General features: G+C 39.8%; 2 protein-coding genes across 3 annotated transcripts; one reads left to right on the top strand and one right to left on the bottom strand.

Annotated features, from left to right (window-relative positions):
• The first annotated feature begins 1582 nt into the window (after positions 1-1582).
• LOC118433497 lies at positions 1583-5990 on the top strand. 2 transcript variants are annotated; one of them, XR_004833410.1, is made up of 6 exons: positions 1583-2247; positions 2487-2594; positions 3736-3856; positions 4310-4817; positions 5204-5331; positions 5393-5990. XR_004833410.1 is itself a non-coding variant. In XM_035845469.1 (5 exons), the coding sequence occupies exons 2-4, from the start codon at positions 3776-3778 to the stop codon at positions 5233-5235; spliced, it is 621 nt and encodes a 206-aa protein (XP_035701362.1). In that variant the 5' UTR covers positions 2805-3415; positions 3736-3775; the 3' UTR covers positions 5236-5331; positions 5410-5990. The 2 variants fall into 2 exon arrangements, 1 of the variants encoding a protein (XP_035701362.1); XM_035845469.1 differs by lacking the exons at positions 1583-2247; positions 2487-2594 and adding an exon at positions 2805-3415 and having other exon boundaries at positions 5410-5990.
• Positions 5991-6100: 110 nt separating this feature from the next.
• Positions 6101-7729, bottom strand: LOC110862378 (platelet-activating factor acetylhydrolase IB subunit beta). Its single transcript, XM_022111573.2, has 3 exons — positions 7422-7729; positions 7182-7303; positions 6101-6559 (listed from the first exon to the last, which is right to left on the bottom strand). Exons 1-3 carry the CDS (start codon positions 7649-7651, stop codon positions 6207-6209), a joined length of 705 nt encoding a protein of 234 aa, XP_021967265.1. The 5' UTR covers positions 7652-7729; the 3' UTR covers positions 6101-6206.
• Positions 7730-21007: the final 13278 nt, after the last annotated feature.

Below are 21007 nucleotides of genomic sequence, written 5' to 3'. Positions count from 1 at the left end.
TTGGGAATATGGCCCAATACACCATTCGGCCCATTACTGCTGGACACCAGGTAGGAAAATGAATGGCAGGGATACATAGGCGGATTCCGTGGGGTGGTGGTGATATCCAAATGAGAGTGGCGTCTGCATGCGGAAGTAGACAATGAAGGTTGTTGGGCGGGGGCTGTCCACGGACCGCAGGATCTTGCCCACGTCCCCCATGGAAGCCGTAGCCGGGGCCGACGACACCCCCACTTGCCCCTTCTCCCATCACAACATAATCAGGTCATGGGACCCCCGTAGACCCGACCATGCCGCCCTCCGTCATGCACGACCCCATCCCCCACTCTTCAAACAACCACTCCCCACGGTCACCACCCCGATATGCCAAACAAAAAAACCTACCTGGGGAGTCCCTCCAAGACGTACATCCTCCAGTGCACAGAGTCCGGCGAAATCCTTCTTCGCCTGATGGCCAGCTTGTCGTTGCTGGGACGGGTGTGGCAGGGGGTGTCACCAGGCACGCAGGTGGGGGAGTGAGTGGACGAGGCTCACGTGGCGTTAAGGCCTTTGGACACACTTCACTTGCCCTGGCACACCCGCGACCCAGATGGAAGAGGATCCAGCCAGATGCAGAGCGAGAGAGAGATACGTGTGCACATGGAGGAAGTCAAAGAGGAACTTTTTGAGATTTTTATTAATTTAACACAAAAGTTATGGAACACTGCATGATGACAAATTCTTAAAATATTGAATTTCAGAGGTAAAATTTCCGTAACTAGTGGAGATTTTCGAATTTTTTTCATTGCAAAATTTTCCATTATAACCTGACATTTAAATCACCCTGTACATGGACAAAAAAATATTTAGATTTTTACATAATCGTAAGCGTATCAACGTACCAAAAATCTCGGCTGCATTGTATATCTTAAACAAAATTTTATTCTCGGAACGCGTCGATTTGTTATTACTCCAAGCGTCCGTCTTCACCTCTGCGAAGGAAAAAAGTTACTGAACTTATTAAATTCGAGTAAAAATTTCGTGACCCACAAGTACTTGCAAGATTGTCGATAAGTATCTACATATTATTACCCGCGGCAACCCTAGTTAAAATATTTTTGCGCCATCTAGTGGGGTAACGTGAGACTGAACTGGGGCAATGTGAGATTCGACTGGGGCAATGTGAGACTGGGCTGGGGCAATGTGAGACTGGGTTGGGGCATCGTGAGACTGGGTTGCGGCAACGTGAGATTGGACTGCGGCACGGTAGAAATTGCTTGGGGTAATATGAGACGATACTATGTTTATTTGCGACGCTTATTTGAGTATGTAAAATAATTATCTACCCCATATTCCTTCACCCTTCTTCCCCGGAGGAGAAGGAGTGAGGGAGATGAATGAGATGAAGCCTTCCTTCACCCTTCATTCCACTCATTTCTCATTTGGGGCTCCCTCACTCACCTTCACTCTCCTTCACTCTCTCATCGTGAATGAAGCTTCAATTTACGGAAATTGAGTGAAGCTGCACAGGTATGGGTGACTAGCACAGAAAATTCCAGTGTATCACTGTATCATATGCATATGACATATTCTGATTCACTCAAATATGTATGTATATATATGTATTTTGAAAATAAGCATTTATCTAGCATTATTGCATAAATAAGCATTTCGGCATTTTCCCACCTGGAATTTCGACTCACTGTACACACAAGCCCACAGGTTGTGAAGTTTTCATATACTTGAAAGAAGGGTCAAAATTCAAACCATTTAAACTTGATCCGTAGAAAGATCTTTTGTAACTAACCCAATCACCTCGGAAGGGTCCAAAAGTGGGCAGTAAGTAACGAGGAACATTTTAGAAAGGTTTACTTCAAAAAGAGCATCGTTATTATAGAAAAAGATTACATATAGAAAAAGCTGTTGAAGAATTTAGGTGTGGGGCCGTACATAAATCATATGACCGATTTCCGGAGAATTTTGACCCCGTTTGACCTATTTGCCCCCTGTTATAATTAACACCAGAAGAATAAGATGTCCCTCAAAACGATCCCATACTTTTCGTGCAGTCCCTAATGTAATTTAACGTGTTGAATACAGGCTCCATCTCACTTCGTATTAAAAGGAAGCTTGAATATTAGTTTTTTCGGTAACGAGTGAGTGCTAATTAATCTCTACTTTATAATTACACAAGTATTCCGAGCAGCCATGTCTTCAATTAAGGCAACTAATTCAATCTCCATTTCTACCGCTATGGCAAATTTATTGGTAAGTTGATACATATATTTAGTAGCTATAAAATATAAGTTTCCCTATTATTCATGTTAAAATTTGGAAACAAATTCCTCAGATTGCGATTCGTACTGTACATGATTCGGAAATTGTTTTATGACTGATCCTAAAAATTTATCAGCATTAAGCAATCACGCGCTATAAATTTTTCTTGTCCATCAAATCAATTTCTTTATTTAATATATAAACCAGTAATTTGCCCTCAATATGCATAGATTCTTCGCGGAATCTTCTCGCACATGACCATCCGTGAGTTGAAGGAGGCTCGAAAGGTGTCCAAAATCTGGGAAAACGTGGTAACCATGATCTTCCAGAATAAAACGGTATTCTCCTACGTGCCCTACTACAACTCTGTTCTCGCGGGAAATTCAAATCCTTCCTGTAACGTTGCCCTCTTTCGCGCCATTTCACTGAGCCCATATTCCCCTACACTCTTAGAAACTGGGTATTGGTCTGTGTAAAATTTTAATACCGTCGTGCTGGTATAATCACGCAGTCACGAATCGGTATTAAAATATTTCGAAAAATCAATACCACGAGCTTGTACGTGGAGAGTATTAACTTGTAATACCGAGTTGGTAAAACATCAATACTGACTGGTACTGATTTTATACCACGTTTACCTGGTCTCAGTCACATATGAATACCGCCTGGTATTGATCTGGTATTGATTTTTCTAAGAGTGTACAGTTTACTTGCGCGATCCTACATTCATCCTGGATTTCACGTCTTTCGTTTCAAGATATCAAGATCACATTCAGGAAATTTGTCTCTACATGCCCCAAAGTTGTTATACTGCGATGGTTCGACTCCTTGAGAATGTGCCATTTCAAAATTGGAAATTTCTGAAAATTAAGGTCTACGAGAGGCCTGACGATCCACTGTCTATCGAAATTATCGAGTCACCAGTGAAATGTGACATGCCAAATTTGAAGGGATTAAGTCTTCAGAATTTAAATCGATTGAACACCTCGACGAATTTTCAGGCAATCGCGACCCAAATTTTGAAACAAGCAGTAAATTTGGAAAACTTGGAGATAACTGATGAATCCAATTTTTTCCCGGATTTGTCATCTTGCCAGAAGCTGAAATATTTCACGTGGGAATTTCACCCTTATAAAATAAAACCGCTCGGGTAACCTTTGTAAGTTCGAAAGTTAAGAAAAATATTTTGTACACTGTTAAAAATCCAGTATTAAAATATTACCAAGCGGTATTCATGCAAGTACATATGTACATATGAATGACTCTAACAATGTAAATAGTATTGAAAACTAATACCGTGTAGTAGCAGCTCGGTATTAAAGGCTTGCCATATCGGTGTCAAATTTTTACGGACCGGTATAATTTTAATACCAAGCGGTATACCAATTTAAATACAGAAAAATTAACACCTGCTTCTGACAATACCTGATTTTTAACAATGTAAAAAATTCTAGCTGCAATTTTGTTTAAACATTTCAGCGAATTTTGTGACAACTTCACCATTCAAAAAATCCTCGACATGCTCACCCAGGTTTCCGAAACGTTACAATATTTCCAAGCCGGTGTGTTAAAAGTGTGCCGGAACCCACCAAAGGTTACGGTAGGTCAATGATATGTAATAATAAGCAGGGGGCGGATATGTATGTATTTATTTTTAATTTTTTTCATCTGATGACTACCGACTGTCAAGCTCTATGGTTGCGTTCACTAACTCATACATACATAGATCACAAACATTTGCAAAATAATTATTTCATATTCTTTAAAAAAAACCATATAAATATTTTTTGAAAAATACGTGTTTTATGAATATTTCGAGTCAATATATATACATATTTTCAGTAATGCGAGACTAATGAAATTTAATCACAAGAAATCCAGTCCAGAGCATTAAATTCAAAATACAAATTTTGTAATTCTTTTTCCTAAATATTTGCTAAACCTCAAATACATATTTCAGAACTTTCAGAAATAGATATCCGCCTCCTGATAATATTACCGGGATATTATCAAGATCTTGTCGAGATTAATTTAAAAAAATCGATTTCTACAGATCGACCCTGCACATTTCAAATTTCCCACCATGAAGAAGCTCGCTAGTTTATGTCTCCCCACTGTGAACCAGTTTGACCTCGGATTCACAAACTTGACCCAGGTTGACCTACCTTCTTTAAAGCGGGTCGATTTAAAATTAGAGGAAGGGGATTACCAATTTAGCGGATGTTTAACCAATTTCTTGATGAATTTATCCCCGAAATTTCCCTTGTCCAGCGTGGAGGAACTTCGGTTGGAAGTAGTTGATATAGATTGCCCCACATCGGACCTCATTTCGTTCAAAATTTGGCAAACCTTCCCCAATTTGGAACGTTTAACGGTAAAAATTTGTGAACCAAAGGAGCGAGACGACAAGATGAAAGAGTTTTTTAAAAATTTGCGCCAATGTGTGGACACTTTGTCCTACCTGACGATCCTGATCTGCACGAAGTGCAGTTTTTCCGAGTTGATGGACGGCATGGGGTGTGGTCGCAAGGGTGACGAGGACGGATACCATTTTCCAAAAGGTGAGTTCATTCACGCAATTTCATAATTTACTACATAACCTTAAGGATCAATGTCGTCGGAAGCGTGAAACTATAATTTTACAGATATTACCAAATGGAAGCAAATTTAATATCGAAAAATCAATACATGCCTGGGTGAAAATTTCATGTATTTTTATGCATAATTTGCTTGCATAATTATGCCTGAATTAGGGCAAGAATTGACAGGTTTTTATTCAAGAAAGTTTATGCATATACTTTATGCAGAATATCTTGTTCCATTTGGTCATGTCGAGTAAGTTATGCATAAGACAGATACATAATGTATGCATATGGGTTACCATGTACATACATAATGACAATAGACACAGCTTTGTAACAGTGTGTCCCATTTTATGCGTAATTAGGGTCACTGAAACACATCCAAGTGGTTAGATGATAGTCATCCTCGTTGCGGTCGAACGATCCGCGGTGTAAAAAATATGAGACAGCGTTTAAAATCTGGCAGCCCAATTTGTCGTTTCTTGGCTTTGAGGTTAGTGAAATTTGTAATATCTGTAGATATCTGTCTTGCATCGTTATAAATATGTATGTAGGTGGTTGTTTATTTCAGTTCCAAGTTGCCGCATTGTCTCGGATGTTGGACTTTATTCGGGAAAACGAACTTAAGGTGGACTTCGTGGATTGGTATTGACATGTTGATCACGACGAAAGTACATACAGAAAAATTCCATTTGTCAAATGTGGTGTTTTTGATCATATAGTTGCATTATAATTAATTTAATGTCATGTATGTATTCATAAAATAAAAATGCATGCTTCATTTTAATGATAAAATACAGTATGATCTAATAAAAATTCTACAAAGAATTAATAAAATGCATATTTATGTGAATTTTTAACAACAATCCTGCAAAATTTTTGTGAAATCTTGAAACTTTCGCGAGTATGTGTGGATCTAATACCTGTAATTGAGGGCCCCACGGATGCTACTGCAATGAAAATCTTACCACTTAGAAACAAACTACTACCAATCTGCTAGAAAATTATTACCACACAACTCTACCAGATTTTTAACAGTGTAAGATTGATAATAATTTTTATGCATGTAAATATCACACATTTTTTGCTTGCAGATTTGTGTGCACTCCACAGTCTGCTGAAATCGGTGAGTGGAATTTTTAATCAATAATTTAGTCTGCTAATTTATTTGAGACCCAAATTCTAACAAGTTTGCTGTGAAAAAAAGAAAGGGCTAAGTTTTGTCAATTGTCAGATAAATTAATCAAGAAATAATTACGACAAATGTTTTAAATCAAATTTATTCTAGCTTTTTTTTTACACCGAATACAAATTTTAAACCATAATTAGATGTTTTAATTTGAAGATGTTGCTCAACTTTTTGTCTTTTCACTTAGAATTCCACATTTCTGTGAAAAGCGCATCCATCGACATATTCCAGGCGGAGTACCCCTCTCCGGACAAATGAATCATATCAGGGTCGAACAAATTGTTGTTGAAGACGCCATCACCGACATAATACGTGTCCCGCATGTTGAAAAATCGAACCATGCCGCCATTATCGAGGATGGAGATGTACTCGTTAACCTTATCGACTAGGACCATTGTTTGCACGTTGTGGCGTGGGAGGACGCCGAGGAGAAGGATCTTCGTCGTGGGGAGGCGACTTCTCAGCTCGTTCACGATAGCGGCAACGCCTCGGGCGATGTCGAACTCCGTATTGCCCCAAATGTTGTTCGTCCCTGAGATAAAATTTTGTAATTATGTAGATAATTAAATATGTAATTTTATAAATACTAATAAATATGTACATACATTGGACCTGCAAACATACACAAATTATAATATTCATGCAAACATTTTTGAGAGTTAAAACTACTTTGAGATATTACATGTCACGTGCATACATGTTTCACTTTCATTCATTGAATGAATGAAGGCATAAATAATTATCAAAACGAATTAATAAAGAATAAATATTTTTTTGTAATTTTTTAAGATAATACAGAAGTATTTTTTGAACAGGTATGTATGATCACGTGTATTTTGAAATTATATATTTTGTTAAAAATCCCCTCCGTTACCTGTAATCAGTTTAATGCATTACAATGGAAACCATAACTACATAAATAATAGTTTCAAAAATTGAACCAAAAGTGAAGAAAAATGCAAGAAAAATTGCATGTTACGTACAAAAACAATTTGTATATAAGTAAAACTCATAAGTTGCAAATCGTAAAATGTATCGAACCGATCTAACAAAAATGAATTTAAACAATAGTATCACAACTTTATTCCAACATATCTATTTAAAACAGCACTAAATTGACTAAATCCAAATAAAAACAAGTTAAGAAAACTCACCAATTTTAACGACGCAAAGTTTCGGCGATACATTGTCGACCTCTCCATTAATAATTCTCCAGAGGACGTGCTCCACTCGGTCGGCCCCAATCCCATAGTTTGCCGCACCCAAGGGGGCATATCTTATTTAATCAGTAATTAAACCTCATAAATTGTACATAAACACAATTAGTAATTACGTCCTTAATTATTAATTGTTCTTCATATTTATTTTATATGTAGCTCTTATTCGACCAATACCTCGCATCCCAAACGGCCCTCCCGGTATAGTCCCACGCCTCTGTGATCGAGTCTCCGAAGAAAATTACGGTCAAATTAGCCCCATGGAGCTGACTATTGTTAACGAATTCTTGATGTCGATCCAACCACAGCCAAGGCATCCAGTCCTGCTGCTCTTGCGGTTCAGGAATCCATGGCGACCCCGCCGCCGTGACCGTAATTAAGGCAGCGATCACAAAAAATTGTTTCATTCTTGTAAAGCTTTTGCAAATTTAAATAGACCTGTGGGCTTGGCAAAATTGTGGAATTGACTGGGCCAACTGTTGCGATGGAGGTGTGAATTATGCAAAAACTGGATCGGATCAGTTTATTTTTAGTTGTCAAGTAAGATTAGCCGTGATAAATTAAACAGAGCATTATTGTGCATAAGTGGAATTCGTGATCAATCAGCCTCATTCTGTCAAATGAATGGCAGGTTTGACCACTGTATGGCTTCGGGTTATGCATGTGTTAAATTTGTGTAGATAAGGTGATAAAAACATATTACTTATCATTACAATTTGATCAACATTCTTTATTCGCGTAAATTTTAGGTAATTATATAATTATTATTTATTTCATTCCGATATGAAATAATTATCTCATTCTTATGTAATGCATTATATAAATACGCTAAAAATTGGGATCACACAATTACATTTTAAGGTCATTATTCTGGCGAATTGTTTGAAATTTGTAAGAATTGCTTGAAGTATTAGCAGAGAAAAAATTAATTGGTGCTATAATTATATCTTCACTCTGGAAAAACAAGATACCTAGCGTCATACATGCATACATATTTACATAATTATCCTTATAGAAAATTAAAAAAAACTTAATCCATGGTCGTCGTCTCGCCCATATTAAAAGTTTTAAAATAGCTGTTTTTTAAGAATTTTTATCCAGCTCTTGTCCGGCTGGGAGACTTCAATCATACATATGTTCATACTAGTATTGAATTCAGTTAGCTAATTGTGCACACTTCTGTAGATTTGTATAAGCTAATTATGTAATTCAAGATTAGTTATTACGTACATAAGAGTAGAATTGTTACTTCCTTAATTGAAGTTATGCACATTATGATAAAAATATATGTTAAAATAATTTAATAAAACTTGTTATCATTCTTGCTGACATACTTATTGTATTTTAAAGCGTAAAAGGGACATTGCAATTACCAAGAATTAGCAGCGGACATCTCATAACCATCGTTTGATACTGTTCAACTGGTGAAGTTGACACAAGAGTAGTTTTTGGCTCCTCATTATGCTTATGTAGGAACCTTAAAAGCGGACACTATCTTACTACATATACACTTGATAATATTTGCAATTCATACTTACATAAACACATGTACATAATGCGCTTGTTTAACTGAAATTTTGCTCCAGGAAGGAAGCATGTGATTATTTTAACCCATCTCATGTACATTATGTACAGTACATACATATGTACATATTTACGTTCATAATATGCTGAATATGTTGTAAATGGTTTAGCTAAAGCATAAGTTCATATATAATCAACTTCACCCCTTAAAAAGTAATCATCACTAACTACGTAATTACATAAACTTTGCTAGCGACGTAGTTTAAATTTCTGCGTAATGTGCTTGAACGAAAATTACGTTAAGTTAGTAAATGTTTAAGTAAATAAATTACGTGAAATTGCCTTAAATAAAAGCCTTGTTAAAGCATATATGTATCCAAATATTACTAAAAATGACATTTAAGTCTGTATTTGGTTTAGACTGCTCAGACTTACATACATATGTATACTCCATTTTTATAACACTCTGAAAGCATTTCCTACATTATGATCATATGTAAATTCCACAAATCAGAAGTACAGACGGAAAATATAAGTATTTGATTTAAAGAGCATCCACTAAGGTTTTTGACTGCCCCGTAAAAGGCGCGCTAGGCGGGAACACAGCGAAATGAAATTTCGAAAAAAATATTTTTGAATAGACCAAGTTATAAGCTTTCCATTGATATATGTCACCAATTATTGAGTCATGGCTAAGACTAGAAAAACTTGAGTTGAAAGGCAAGAGTTGAAAAAAAGAGTGATTGTGTTTCACAAAGATCGAACAACCTATGATTCTAAAATCGTTTGGCACTTTTTCAAGCAAGAAGGTATTCCTCATTCAAATGTCAACTCTTACATAAAAAAGTACGAGGAATCCAATGAACTCAAATTCAAAGTCCCCACTGGTCGACCTGCAAAGCTAGCGCGACAAAAGTCAAAAATCGGATAAAAAAAATCTTCAAAAATCATCCATCAACGACAACGGCTGGCGCCGCAAGTAAGGTCGAGATTTCAAAAAGCTATCTGTGCAAAATCAAAGTCCATAAACTAGGGATTATAGCAAGGGCAAAAAAACCAGCACCAAATTACAAACCAACACAACAGGAAAAGATTCATGCGTGCTGGAAGAAATTGTTGAAGAAGATTCGGGGAAAAGTGGTCATCATGGATGATGAGCCCCACGTCACAGCTGACACTTCAAATCTTCCAGGAAGGCATTTTTTCCATAGTTCCAACCCCTGTGAAGTAAAATATGAAGAGAAAGTCCACAAGAAAGACCAATTCCCAAAAAAATGAAGAATTTGGTAATGCATATCGAGACTGGTCATGTTTCTGATCCCGTCATTTTGGAGGGTACTGTAAACAAGGAGGTTAATCTTAAATCATGAATTAAAGGGGGATTGGAATCGTTTATTACCAAAGATCATAAAAAAATCAAGTTTTGTTTTGGCCTGACCTCGCAAGGTCCCATGACGCCAAAAAGGTCACTCAGTACCGACATCTGAAAAAAATTGAATTTGTGCCAAAAAAATAGAAACCCGCCAAATTTTCCTCAACTGCGACCAATTGAGAAATTCTGAACGCTGACTAAGTCCAAATATTCTAAGCTTTCAGAAACGCCAGACACCTTACCAAAATTTAAGAACAGATGGAAGAAAATAAGCTTGAAAGTAGGTGCAGTCTATGGGAGGAATTTGACTCGAAATCGGAAGAAGAAAATGCAATCTGTAGCAGACAGCGGTATTGAATCATTAAAATTTGAACCGTATGGCAATCCAAACCATTTGGTAGTAAACATATGCAACTTTTTTGAAATTACATTAACTGTGCAAAAAGTTCTGAGCATTTTATTGCGTCAGTCAAAAACCTTAGTGGATGCTCTTTAGTCTGCATTTTACAAGATTAAACATGGCTGAAAAATATACCTTACTAGTATCCATCGTTTGTGGAATTTTATCCAATTCCGAAAGCGGGATAAGTTTATATCCTGGCTTGAAAACGTACACACCAAACTCCCAACTTCTACATGGGATAACCTTCTTTACACCCTTAACCAACATTAACTCCAACCTGTGTGCCATCGTCATAGTTGCATCAAAATATAAAAATCCTAGCAAAGGTGAACTCACAACAAAAGCTGGATCATCCACTTTGTCCATCTTCTTCGGGTACACACCACAATTGCGTCTTGCATTTTTTAGACAGGTTTCCAAATTAATGTCGCTATCTTGGTTAGTGGAACTGGAACCAGGCAAGAACGACCAGCTGGTCGTGAAGCAGACTAATGAAGACTCGTGTCTTCTCTTTACGCACGAGATTTTTGCGACATATCGTCGAATCCCATTCTTCTTTAAGTTAGACGCATACTTTCGGTCTTCACAAGGAATCGTTCTCGACTACTACAAATTATCCAGTAACAACTACGTGAGAGCCAGACAGGTCAAAAATCGGCATCGAATGGTTATCAAAACTATCCTTGAAAACGTAAACCTATCCGCGGATGCATGTTATACTCGACGTTTTCCACTTGAACGATCCTTGCGACATATCGAGTTTGGGGTGTCCTCCTTAACCCAGCAAAACGAAAAGGCAGGAATAGCCGAATTGATTCACGCCAGAGAACAGTTTCAGATCAAATTTGCCACCGTTAAGAAAGAGTTATTTGTGGGTTACTTTGTTTCTCTAGTTTCCCCAGTAGGTTGGAGTGTTCTTGTCGCCTCGCTCTTGCTTGGCTGTGTTATCGGAACTTTAATCTTGCTTCATGACCAAGTAGAGTCCAAAATCTGTCAGAATCGTCGAAAAATTCAGTCTCAATCAGTCTTTGACATGCTCATCTTTCTACTTCGTGCCTTTCTTGAACAAGCAGGCGAGCCTAGGCGGGAGATTCGCCATATTTACGCTATCTGGCTGTCATATTGTCTCCTCATCACTGCAACTTACCGATCCAACCTTACTAACTCTCTAAGTAAGCCAGGATCTGTGCAAAATATTGAAAACTTTCAAGACCTGGTAGCCTGTAACAAAACAATTGCAGGCGTGGGACGTAGTGGTAGGCCTGGACAAAGTTCAAATGTTCGAGCCATTCTGGCCGCGGATCATTCTATTTCATTTGAAGAGCGGGAAACCTTTAAGAAACTGGAGAAAAAGTATCGAAAGGAAAAGATTGAACCTGCCGCTCTGGATATTTTGATAGGGAAATACAATTACCTTGACGACGCGGCTCTGATCGAACCTGCTTTTGGAATTATGGAAAAACGTTACGGGATCAACATCTTCGCCGTGGGGCGGGTTAGTCGGGTTGTCGAGGAGTTTTGGGCGGTGGGGTATCATGCGCCAAAGTTTCGTGAGATTTTGAAGACACTTAGGGATTTGGGGCAAACTGGGATATTCGACCATTTCAAGAAGCAGCAAGAACTGATTGAACGGGTTTTATTGCAGCACTCGTTGCAAGTTATTTTGGCCAAGGTGTTCGTCAAAGAGGAGCTAGACCAGGATGAGGAGGATAGTTTTGAGGATATGGCGGAAAAGTATGAGAGATTGAGGTTAAGATTGGCCTTTTTTGGATCGAGAGACGTAGCTAAAGCGCCGAGAAAGTTGAGCTTGAAGAATTTCGTGGGGATTTTAAGTCTGTTGGGATGCGGCTTAACAATAGCCGGTGGGGTGTATGTTTCAGAAATTCGTTTTCGGAGAGATGTATTACTTGCCGGTAACCGGTAGCGTATCAAAATGTTGTCATGTAGCTGGAAATATATAGCGAAAAGCTATCGGCTACTTAATTTATTAACATACGTATTTATTGACATTGTAATAACAGCGCTGCACCTCGGACTCCTTTCTCGAGAACTGACCATTTTCCGATGTGTCAAATGAAATGGATCTCTCAAGTGATTTGCATATTTATTAAATAATTCGTGCGTACGCACCAACGCACGATACAGCTAATTTTCGATATTCTAAAAGAGATTTAAGGGAATATGTTATCACGTTCTGGAGTAGTTAACCTTATTTCTGTGGTGGTGACACATCTTGATTTAAAAAAGTCTAGACTTTACTTTCCTTTAGTCCTTAGAAGATCCACACTTTCTCGAAACATTAGTAATATTTAGTGCATTATGCAAATAGAATTGCATAGGTGCCAGAACATATAATTCATAATCATGAAAATAATGTATGTATGTGGTATTCGCATAGCTTACATATGTAGGATGAGGATGTAAGTATATCATGTGTAATCTTTTATATTAACCTAATGCCAGAAACGAATTATGGTTAATAAACCGTAGTAACGTTATAAGTAGCTCACCCTGTAATGTATAATTACCTGGCACCTTTGCACCTTGGGTGCAAAATTATAGTAGTTCAGCAAAATAGATCAATAATTTTTAAGCAATTATGCACCAGTGGTACATAAAAACCAAGCATAAAATAGATAAATAATTATTATGTAATTATGCATCAATGGTGCAGAAAAACGAGGAAGATGGCAAAGTATTCTGTACCACTGTTGGAGATTAACCGTGGTGAGTCAAATAAAATTTCAAAAAATTTGTGTCAAAATTATATATTAATTTCTCCCGGCTATTCTGTACCATTGGTGCGTTTTGCATGAATTAACCCAATTGTTTCGCATCATTTTGTGTTACCGATTGTTAGATACCAACGGTGCTATTAATTTATTAAAAAAATGGACCTGATCCATTCTAGTGAGTATAAGTTGATGATCCAATTGTTTCGCATCAGCTTGGATAACCAACTGTTCAATACGAACGGTGCTACCTATTCCAAAATTGTAGTCCTTTCTCGATCCATTTGCACAATTAATTCGCACCATTTGCGCTACGGATTGTTCGATACCAATGGTGCGCCTAATTTATTCCATAATGGTAAAGGGGATTATTAATTAGCATCAATTGATGCAAAAAAGTCGTTAACACACAGACAGACAGACGGACAAGAGGAATTCAATAGCTCTCATGCTACGCAGGGTGAGCTAATAACGAACACATGCAAGGTAAACCTGCATGTTTATACCATTTGCATACTTAATGTATGTATGTATAGTAGATACCCTCCCGACACGTGGATCGAACTGTAGTGATTAGTCGTTTCGGAACTTTAATGGGGTCTGCCACATTTTCCGGTAAAACTAATTTTATTAGCTCACCCTGCGTAGCATGAGAGCTATTGAATTATAGCCCCGATATAATTACACACATTTGTGGTAATTATAATTGGTACGCAATGGAAAACGATCTCGTGTGTAATTGGTAGCCAATAGAAATAATTGTGCTACACAAATATGTGTAATTGGTAGGCAAAGTAATATTTCGAAAAGTAGATTGGTAGTCAAGTGATAAAAAATCGTTACACAAATGTGTGTAATTGGTACGCAACGGAATATTCCCGAAAAATAACTGGGAGCAAGGAGGTTAATTGGATTCTATCAAGTTCTCATTAACACATTTAGCAATAAAAAGATCAACTCCCAGTTTCACCATGATTTAAGTAATGATTAAAAACGTTAATCAATTTATTGTATCCATCTGTATATGTATGTAAACACAAGAAGGGCAGAATTAGCCGGTAGGTCAATCAATCTCAAATCTCAAGTGTGCAGTAAGCTCCAGCGTGGAAGTGGAAAGTACATACATATTTTTGCTGACGCAATTGAGATGGGATTCATGTACCTGGTCTCGATCATACAAACGATGGGGCAGGGCATAAATCATTCTGCAAATTTAAAGGTTTATTTACGTTGTTCATTCATCCATGGCAATTGTGTAACGTATTTGTTGTTCGCGTCTGTATTCGGCAAATGGACCACATCCTTTATGCCAGGTCACTTAATTACATTATGATCATGACAGATTACACTAATTGAGTCGCATTTATTAATTTAATTCTGATAACAACACGAAACGTTTCACGTAGCGTATATAATACATCATGATATCGTTCATGAGTGTCATTCGCATTTGAGATCACGTAAATTCATACATACATACGTGCAAGACAAAGAGATTTTCATAAATTCGACAATTATGAAGGCCGTATTCCTCTTCGGACTGTTTCTGGTCTGTGTTTTAACACAGGTTGGTTAACATTTGAGAGAAAATAAATAAATTGTAATATGCAGAATAGAGTAAATTATTTAAGGATCTTTATTGTAATTTTTTTTAGGAGACTAATGGACAGATTGGCGATAAACGACCCGTCGTGCCACGTCCCACAACTAGAAAATCTACCGTGATGGATGTCCAAGAAATTTCTGGGCTCAATACAAGAGAGGTAATGCATACATACATAAATAGATTTGAGTGTTATGGTTAAAGGACGGTACAAAAATCAAGAAAATTTATATATGTAATTGTCAAATAATTGTCAGCGCCCTCAAAATTATAAGAATTATGAATGATTTAATTCAATTTACTTATTTAATTATTTTTTTAAGAACTTAGAATTTCGACAAGTACATATATCCAAACGTGACAAATTTACCACTTCCCTTTATGCACAATCCCATCGCTTTTTAAAATGACACATCATGTTGAATATTTTTGTACCAATTTAACTTAGGAGGTGTTGCAAGTGGAAGAAATTCTACAAATCGATGATCGACCAGTCGTTCCTCCCCCCACAACGAGAAAGCCGACCGTCAAGATATCCGGTGTTTGAGGGGATATAATATAAAACTTGATTTGCACAAATCTGACTTTTTAAATTATAATTATGCTTGTGGTTGTAAGTAACTAATGTGATGATGTAAATATACCTTGATTTTGTAAGCATAAGCAAATGAAATAAAGTATTAGACAGAAAAGAAAGCCAAGGGTTGAGTCAAGAAAAATTGGGATGTTATGACCAAGATGATTGTTACGTCGAAATTTTGCCCCTCTCTTGTGACCCTCTCGAAAACAATCCAATCCTGGACTTTAAAAGATCTATGTGTATCTTGAACTTGTTCAATTGACAACCCCACCCTAAATTAAAAAAATGTGCAAAATGTACTCAAAGTTGAGGTAAAAAAGAGGCTGAGCAATTGACTAAAATTTATCCAACGTTTCATAAGTGTTAGCCAATTGTTGTGTCATTTTAAATCAACAATAAGTAGACAATACTTAATAAGTAGATAATAATAATTTTACCATTTTAATTTAAAGTGCCTCAAATAGAAATGGTAAAATTGAAATGATGAGGATTTTGGAAATCTTCGCACATAATAATGTACATATTTAGATACAAATGCTGATAGATACTGATACATTGTGCAACTGCAATGTTCGAATCAGTAAGCGATAGAATATGACTTTAATATTATTAAGAGGAAGAATTACACTATAGTGTAATTCTTGGACAATTATAATATATATACATATGTATTACATTATGTAAGGTATAATTGTCCAAGTTTGAGATATTGTAAATAATAATTTGTATTAGGGTACTTACATAGGGTAACTCCTTTAAGAGATTTTAATCATAATTCGAAAATACTGGCAAGCACAGAAATTGGCGTGAAACAATAATTTCGAAGGTTTTCGAATAAAAATCTCATGGAATTATTATACGAATATTTATATATTGGAGAAAAATCGAGCAAATATTAAGTTTTCTTTATTAAATCTTAGTATAAGGTGTATCGCAGAGTATGTGTAAAAAAAATATGTATCACAAAAAGTATCGAAAAATCTGACTACTCAGCAGTCGCACAAATAAGTAAATAAAAAATAAGTAAATAAAAAATAAGTAAATAAAAAAACGCAGAAAATCGCAGAAAAAGTCCGTAAGAATGGGAGAGAGAGAGCGGACTACAAATAGTACACTTCCTCCAGTTCCTTTCCTGGAGGAAGAGTACCCAGAATCGAAGCAACGTTCCCACGTTGCGCGGCGAGGGAAACCCGCTGGCGCAAAAAGTTCACGGCGTTGGCCTGCCCAGTTGTGGCGGCGATCCGCTGACCAACTTGGAGGATGAAGGCAAGTCCTTCCTGCCCCCATACTCCTGTGGTCTCCATGGCAACGGGGACAAAGATGTATCGGTCCATGAGGAAAGCGTACCTCTTCCTCTTCCGGTCCTCTGCCTTGCTGGCGGCAGCGCCCTGATGGCGCACGGTGTCGTGGAGGTAGCTGGGGGCGAATGTGTCCGCGCAGGTGAAGTCCCAGACAAGGGACCTCCCCCGAGACCAAGGGACAAGGGTCAACCCGTCGGGGCGCTTGCCGTCCGTGGTGGAGCACCCCGCGGGCTCCCTGATGCAGGGTACTTCGGCAGACCGGAGGGCTCTGGCGATGACGTCGTTGGCGGCCTCATGGCGGGACCAACGACCCCTACTTCGGCGGCAGGAGAGGCCGTGGTAGCCTCGGGAGGTGACCTGCGCCCCGCACGGGCACTTGTGGGGCTCGCAGATATCGCAGCGGAGTGCGATGGCGACACGAAAGGTCTCATTTGGGAGAAGAGTGCCCAGTTGTGGAGAGGGGAGGGCGTTGAGCCACACCCCCGCAAATTTGTCACGGAGGGAGCGTAGGCGGGCAGTATCCTCCGGGATAACTGCCAAATCGGCGAGTTTGGACAAAGTGTTGTCCAATATGGGGCGTTCCCAAGCTGCCTGGATCCCCCTCACGGTCTCAGGTGGGAGGTCGGTGAGGCCCAGGTCGGTCCACCGCTGCACCCCCTCTGCCATGGCGATGTCGGTGCCATGGAGGTGGTCCGGAAGGAGACGTTCTACGTGGGGCAGGACGCTGTGGACCGACGCTAAAAAGCACGGTATCGCCACATCCACAGCGTGCCCGACCCCCAGGCCGCCTTCCTTCACGGGGAGGGAGGACTGTATCCATGCAGCCTCCGAGAGGGTACAGTTGAGGAACCCTTCCAGGGCGTCCTTTAGCGTGGCGTCGTAGTGGACGAGGCGTCCAGCTTTCTCCAAGATGGGGCGCAGCGGAGAAAGTAAATCAGACGAGGGATGGAAATCGACGCCCGCAGGAGGAAGAAGGCCGAATGAGCCGAAAGGTTGAGGAGTCGATGGGAGAAGGTGGTCAATTGCTGCGTCTTCGTGGCCAAGACCACTCCCAAAGCTTCGTTGGTTAGGGGGGCGCCCAGCAGCATCGCGGATTCAGGGGACATCAGCTGGATTCCGGGGGCAACTTGTTGGAATTGGAGGAGAATGTCGATGGCGGTGTCTCGCTCCGCCCCCAGGATCCCCACTTCACACTTGTCGTGGTTGAGATGCAGGCCCACCTCACCACTCATCCTAGCAATGGTTGCCAGGGCCGTCAGGACCTTCTCCGGTGTGTCCCCGATGGCCCCATCGTCGAGGTACCATAAGTTTAACTCCATTTCCATTGCTTCGACGATGGGGTGGATTACGAGGGAGAAGAGGGCGGGGCCTAAGGGGTCGCCCTGATGGCACCCAAGGAGGGAGGGGATGGGAATTGTCCCATAAAAAAGCGACGATGGGTTTTCGTAGCATTGCGCTACAAATGGGAAGATTGAGGGGAAGAGGTCGCGGACGGCGTGGAGTAGCGTGTCCCGCCGTATTTCGTTGAAGGCGTTCCTGAAGTCAATTTTCAGGAACGCTTTGGGGGAAGTGTGGGTGTGGCCGTAGTAGATTCTGGCGGCGTGGGCGCCGATTTCCGCTCCTCCCTTGATCCCCACCCCCAATTGGTGGGGGAAAAAATGTTTGATTAATTGGGGAGTAATTCTCCCCACGACGATCTTCGCGGCCAAGCGCCGCCACGCATTCCCCACGGCGATGGGACGGATCCCGCCCGACTTCTTTTTTAACGCCGTGAGGGAGGCTCCGTAAAAAAGCGGGCAAAAAGTTGGCGGGACTCCCCCGGAAAGGACCTTGTAGAGGAAGGTCCGCATTGCTTCGGCGAGTTGGTCGCCCCCCTCTCCTTGACTGCACCCCAGGAGATCCTTCAAGATCTGGGGTCTCATCCCGTCCAGTCCCCCCGCGGACCCTGGCGGAAAAGAGGAAATAGCCCGGAGCAGCTCTTCATCCAAAACCGGGGCAATGGCAGGAGCCTCAAGTGGTGGAGGAAAGTTGACTGGTTGTGGGTGGGCTGGGTGTTTTGTGAGAAGGGCAGAAAGGGTGTGGTCGTCGGACGGAGCAATGGTGTCGTCGGAGCATGCGAGGCGGATTGCTCCCCGAATGTCACCATCTGCCAGCTTGGCCTCCACCTTTTTCGCCGTCATGTCGAGTGGGGGTTTTTTAGAGGGTGGGCGTGGTGGGAGGGGCCGAGGGATTGAGAAGCCACCCACCCACCCCGTAGTATGATCCTTGACCCAGGTTGTCAAGTTCTTGATGCGATCTGACTTCTGTGGGACTGGGAGTGTTGCATAGGGAAAGAGGAGCAACTTTCCCCAGCTTTCTTCGTCGTCCGATTCCGTCACTTGCTGCAGAATTGTGGCGAGGCACTGCGCCACAGACCTTCTTGCGCCGCGGGGGACTCTTCGCAAAGTGGGCGTGGTGGTCTTGAGGCGGGCGAGAATTTCTCCCCAATCGTCGCGTTGTTGTTGTTGTTGAGGTGAAGGTGGAGGTGCATCCACCCACTGGATACCCTCAAAACAGTTGTGGAGGCCACCCCTGGCTCCAACGCGACGGGTGATGGTGTCAGCTCGACGGGTGATGGTGTCAGATATTTATACATCAACCTTGTTGCAAGAATTAGGTGTCATGTGCATAAGTCGCGTCTTTCTTACATAAAAGACATATCAATGAAAATATTATCGCTCTCCATATTTGGTTTTAACCAAATTTAAACCTGCCCATGAAAATATGAATTTGCTTTATATGTAAGTGACACAAGTCTGTCTAAAAAGAGTAAATATATGAAAAGTGAGTCACAATTAAGTATGTGTATGCCCACACCGTGCTAAAAATACAGCCCTATTCCAAGAAACTTATGTATATTTGGAATTCCGCAGTTGAGAAAGGTTTCCGATTTTCTAGAAAACCGGTTTAATATTTTACCCAGGAATATGTAGGTATGGTAAAAAACGGGTTTTATTATACTTGACAACCGGTTATCGGTGTTTATAAAAATTGTTGCGGAGTTACATACATAAATTTACCGCATCTTGGTTTTCATGTTAAAAATAATTGTATGTACTGATTTTTTTCAACTCAATCCTTACTTCTTAAACTTCAAATTTTACAAGAATATATTAACAAAATTTTCTAAACTTGGAGTGAAACAGGTCGAACACAAGTTTTTGGGAATCCCATAAATCGGTTAGGAAAATTTCTAAAACCAACTAGAAAACTGATAACCTATTCGGATAAAATTAATAATCAGTTTTTCAGAATCTGGCAGTTTTGGATAGTTGGGAAACTGCAAAAAGCGTGGCAAATTTGATTTAATGGTACCATATTTTTTACCAAAGGGCACATTTAATGCATTAAAGGTGCCCTTTTTGTTCCGAGTATGAACCCAAAGCGGGGTGGGTTCAAAAACCTGTAACTAAATGGGGTCCACATTTTATTCGCGATTCCAGTTTCCTAGTATGATATATTTACATAAATTGTGTGACCATTTATCCCGGATATTTTGCACTATTGGTGCGTTTTGCATCCCCTCTCCCAATTATTTCGCATCATTTTGTGTTACCGATTGTTAGATATCAACGGTGCTATTAATTTATTAAAAAATTCGATTCGGTTTGTTCAATACCAATGGTGCGCCTAACTTATTAATAATGGCCAAGGGGGTTTTTAAATAGCATCAATTGATGCAGAAAACTCGTTAACAAACGGACAGACGGACAGACGGACAGACAGACGGACAAGAGGAATTCTATAGCTCCCGTGCTACGCAGGGTGAGCTAATAATTGACCACACCTAAAATTTTGTATTATGAGTGCGAAGATATGTAAATTTTCCGCATGATAAACTGTATAAGTTTTACCCTTTTGTACTAAATTCCAGGCTAACGGACGTAGACATCGTTCGTCAAATCCTTATCAACCAAGTCCAGGAAGTGAAAGACGCCCCAGATTTTCAAACACTCCCGCTCAATCATCCAAATACCCGCGGCGTGATGTTACACAAACTCGGAGAGCGACTAAACTTGTACTTCACCTTGCGGAAAATGCGCTACAACTTCCTCATCTACAATATGGACTTGGATTACAAATTTGCACAAATGCGGGGACAAGTCGGATATTTGTCGTAAGTTTACTTTTTAGAAAATACTAAAATTTCATAAAATCCCATAAAAATGCTTCATGTATGCTTGCGGGCTCTTACATAGTTTGAAGTAT

Source organism: Folsomia candida, unplaced genomic scaffold (genome assembly GCF_002217175.1).
Source record: "Folsomia candida strain VU population unplaced genomic scaffold, ASM221717v1 Fcan01_Sc055, whole genome shotgun sequence".
Lineage (NCBI taxonomy): Eukaryota > Metazoa > Arthropoda > Collembola > Entomobryomorpha > Isotomidae > Folsomia > Folsomia candida.
The sequence above is the reverse complement of the archived record's forward strand: the minus strand, read 5'-3'. Positions and strand labels throughout refer to the sequence as shown.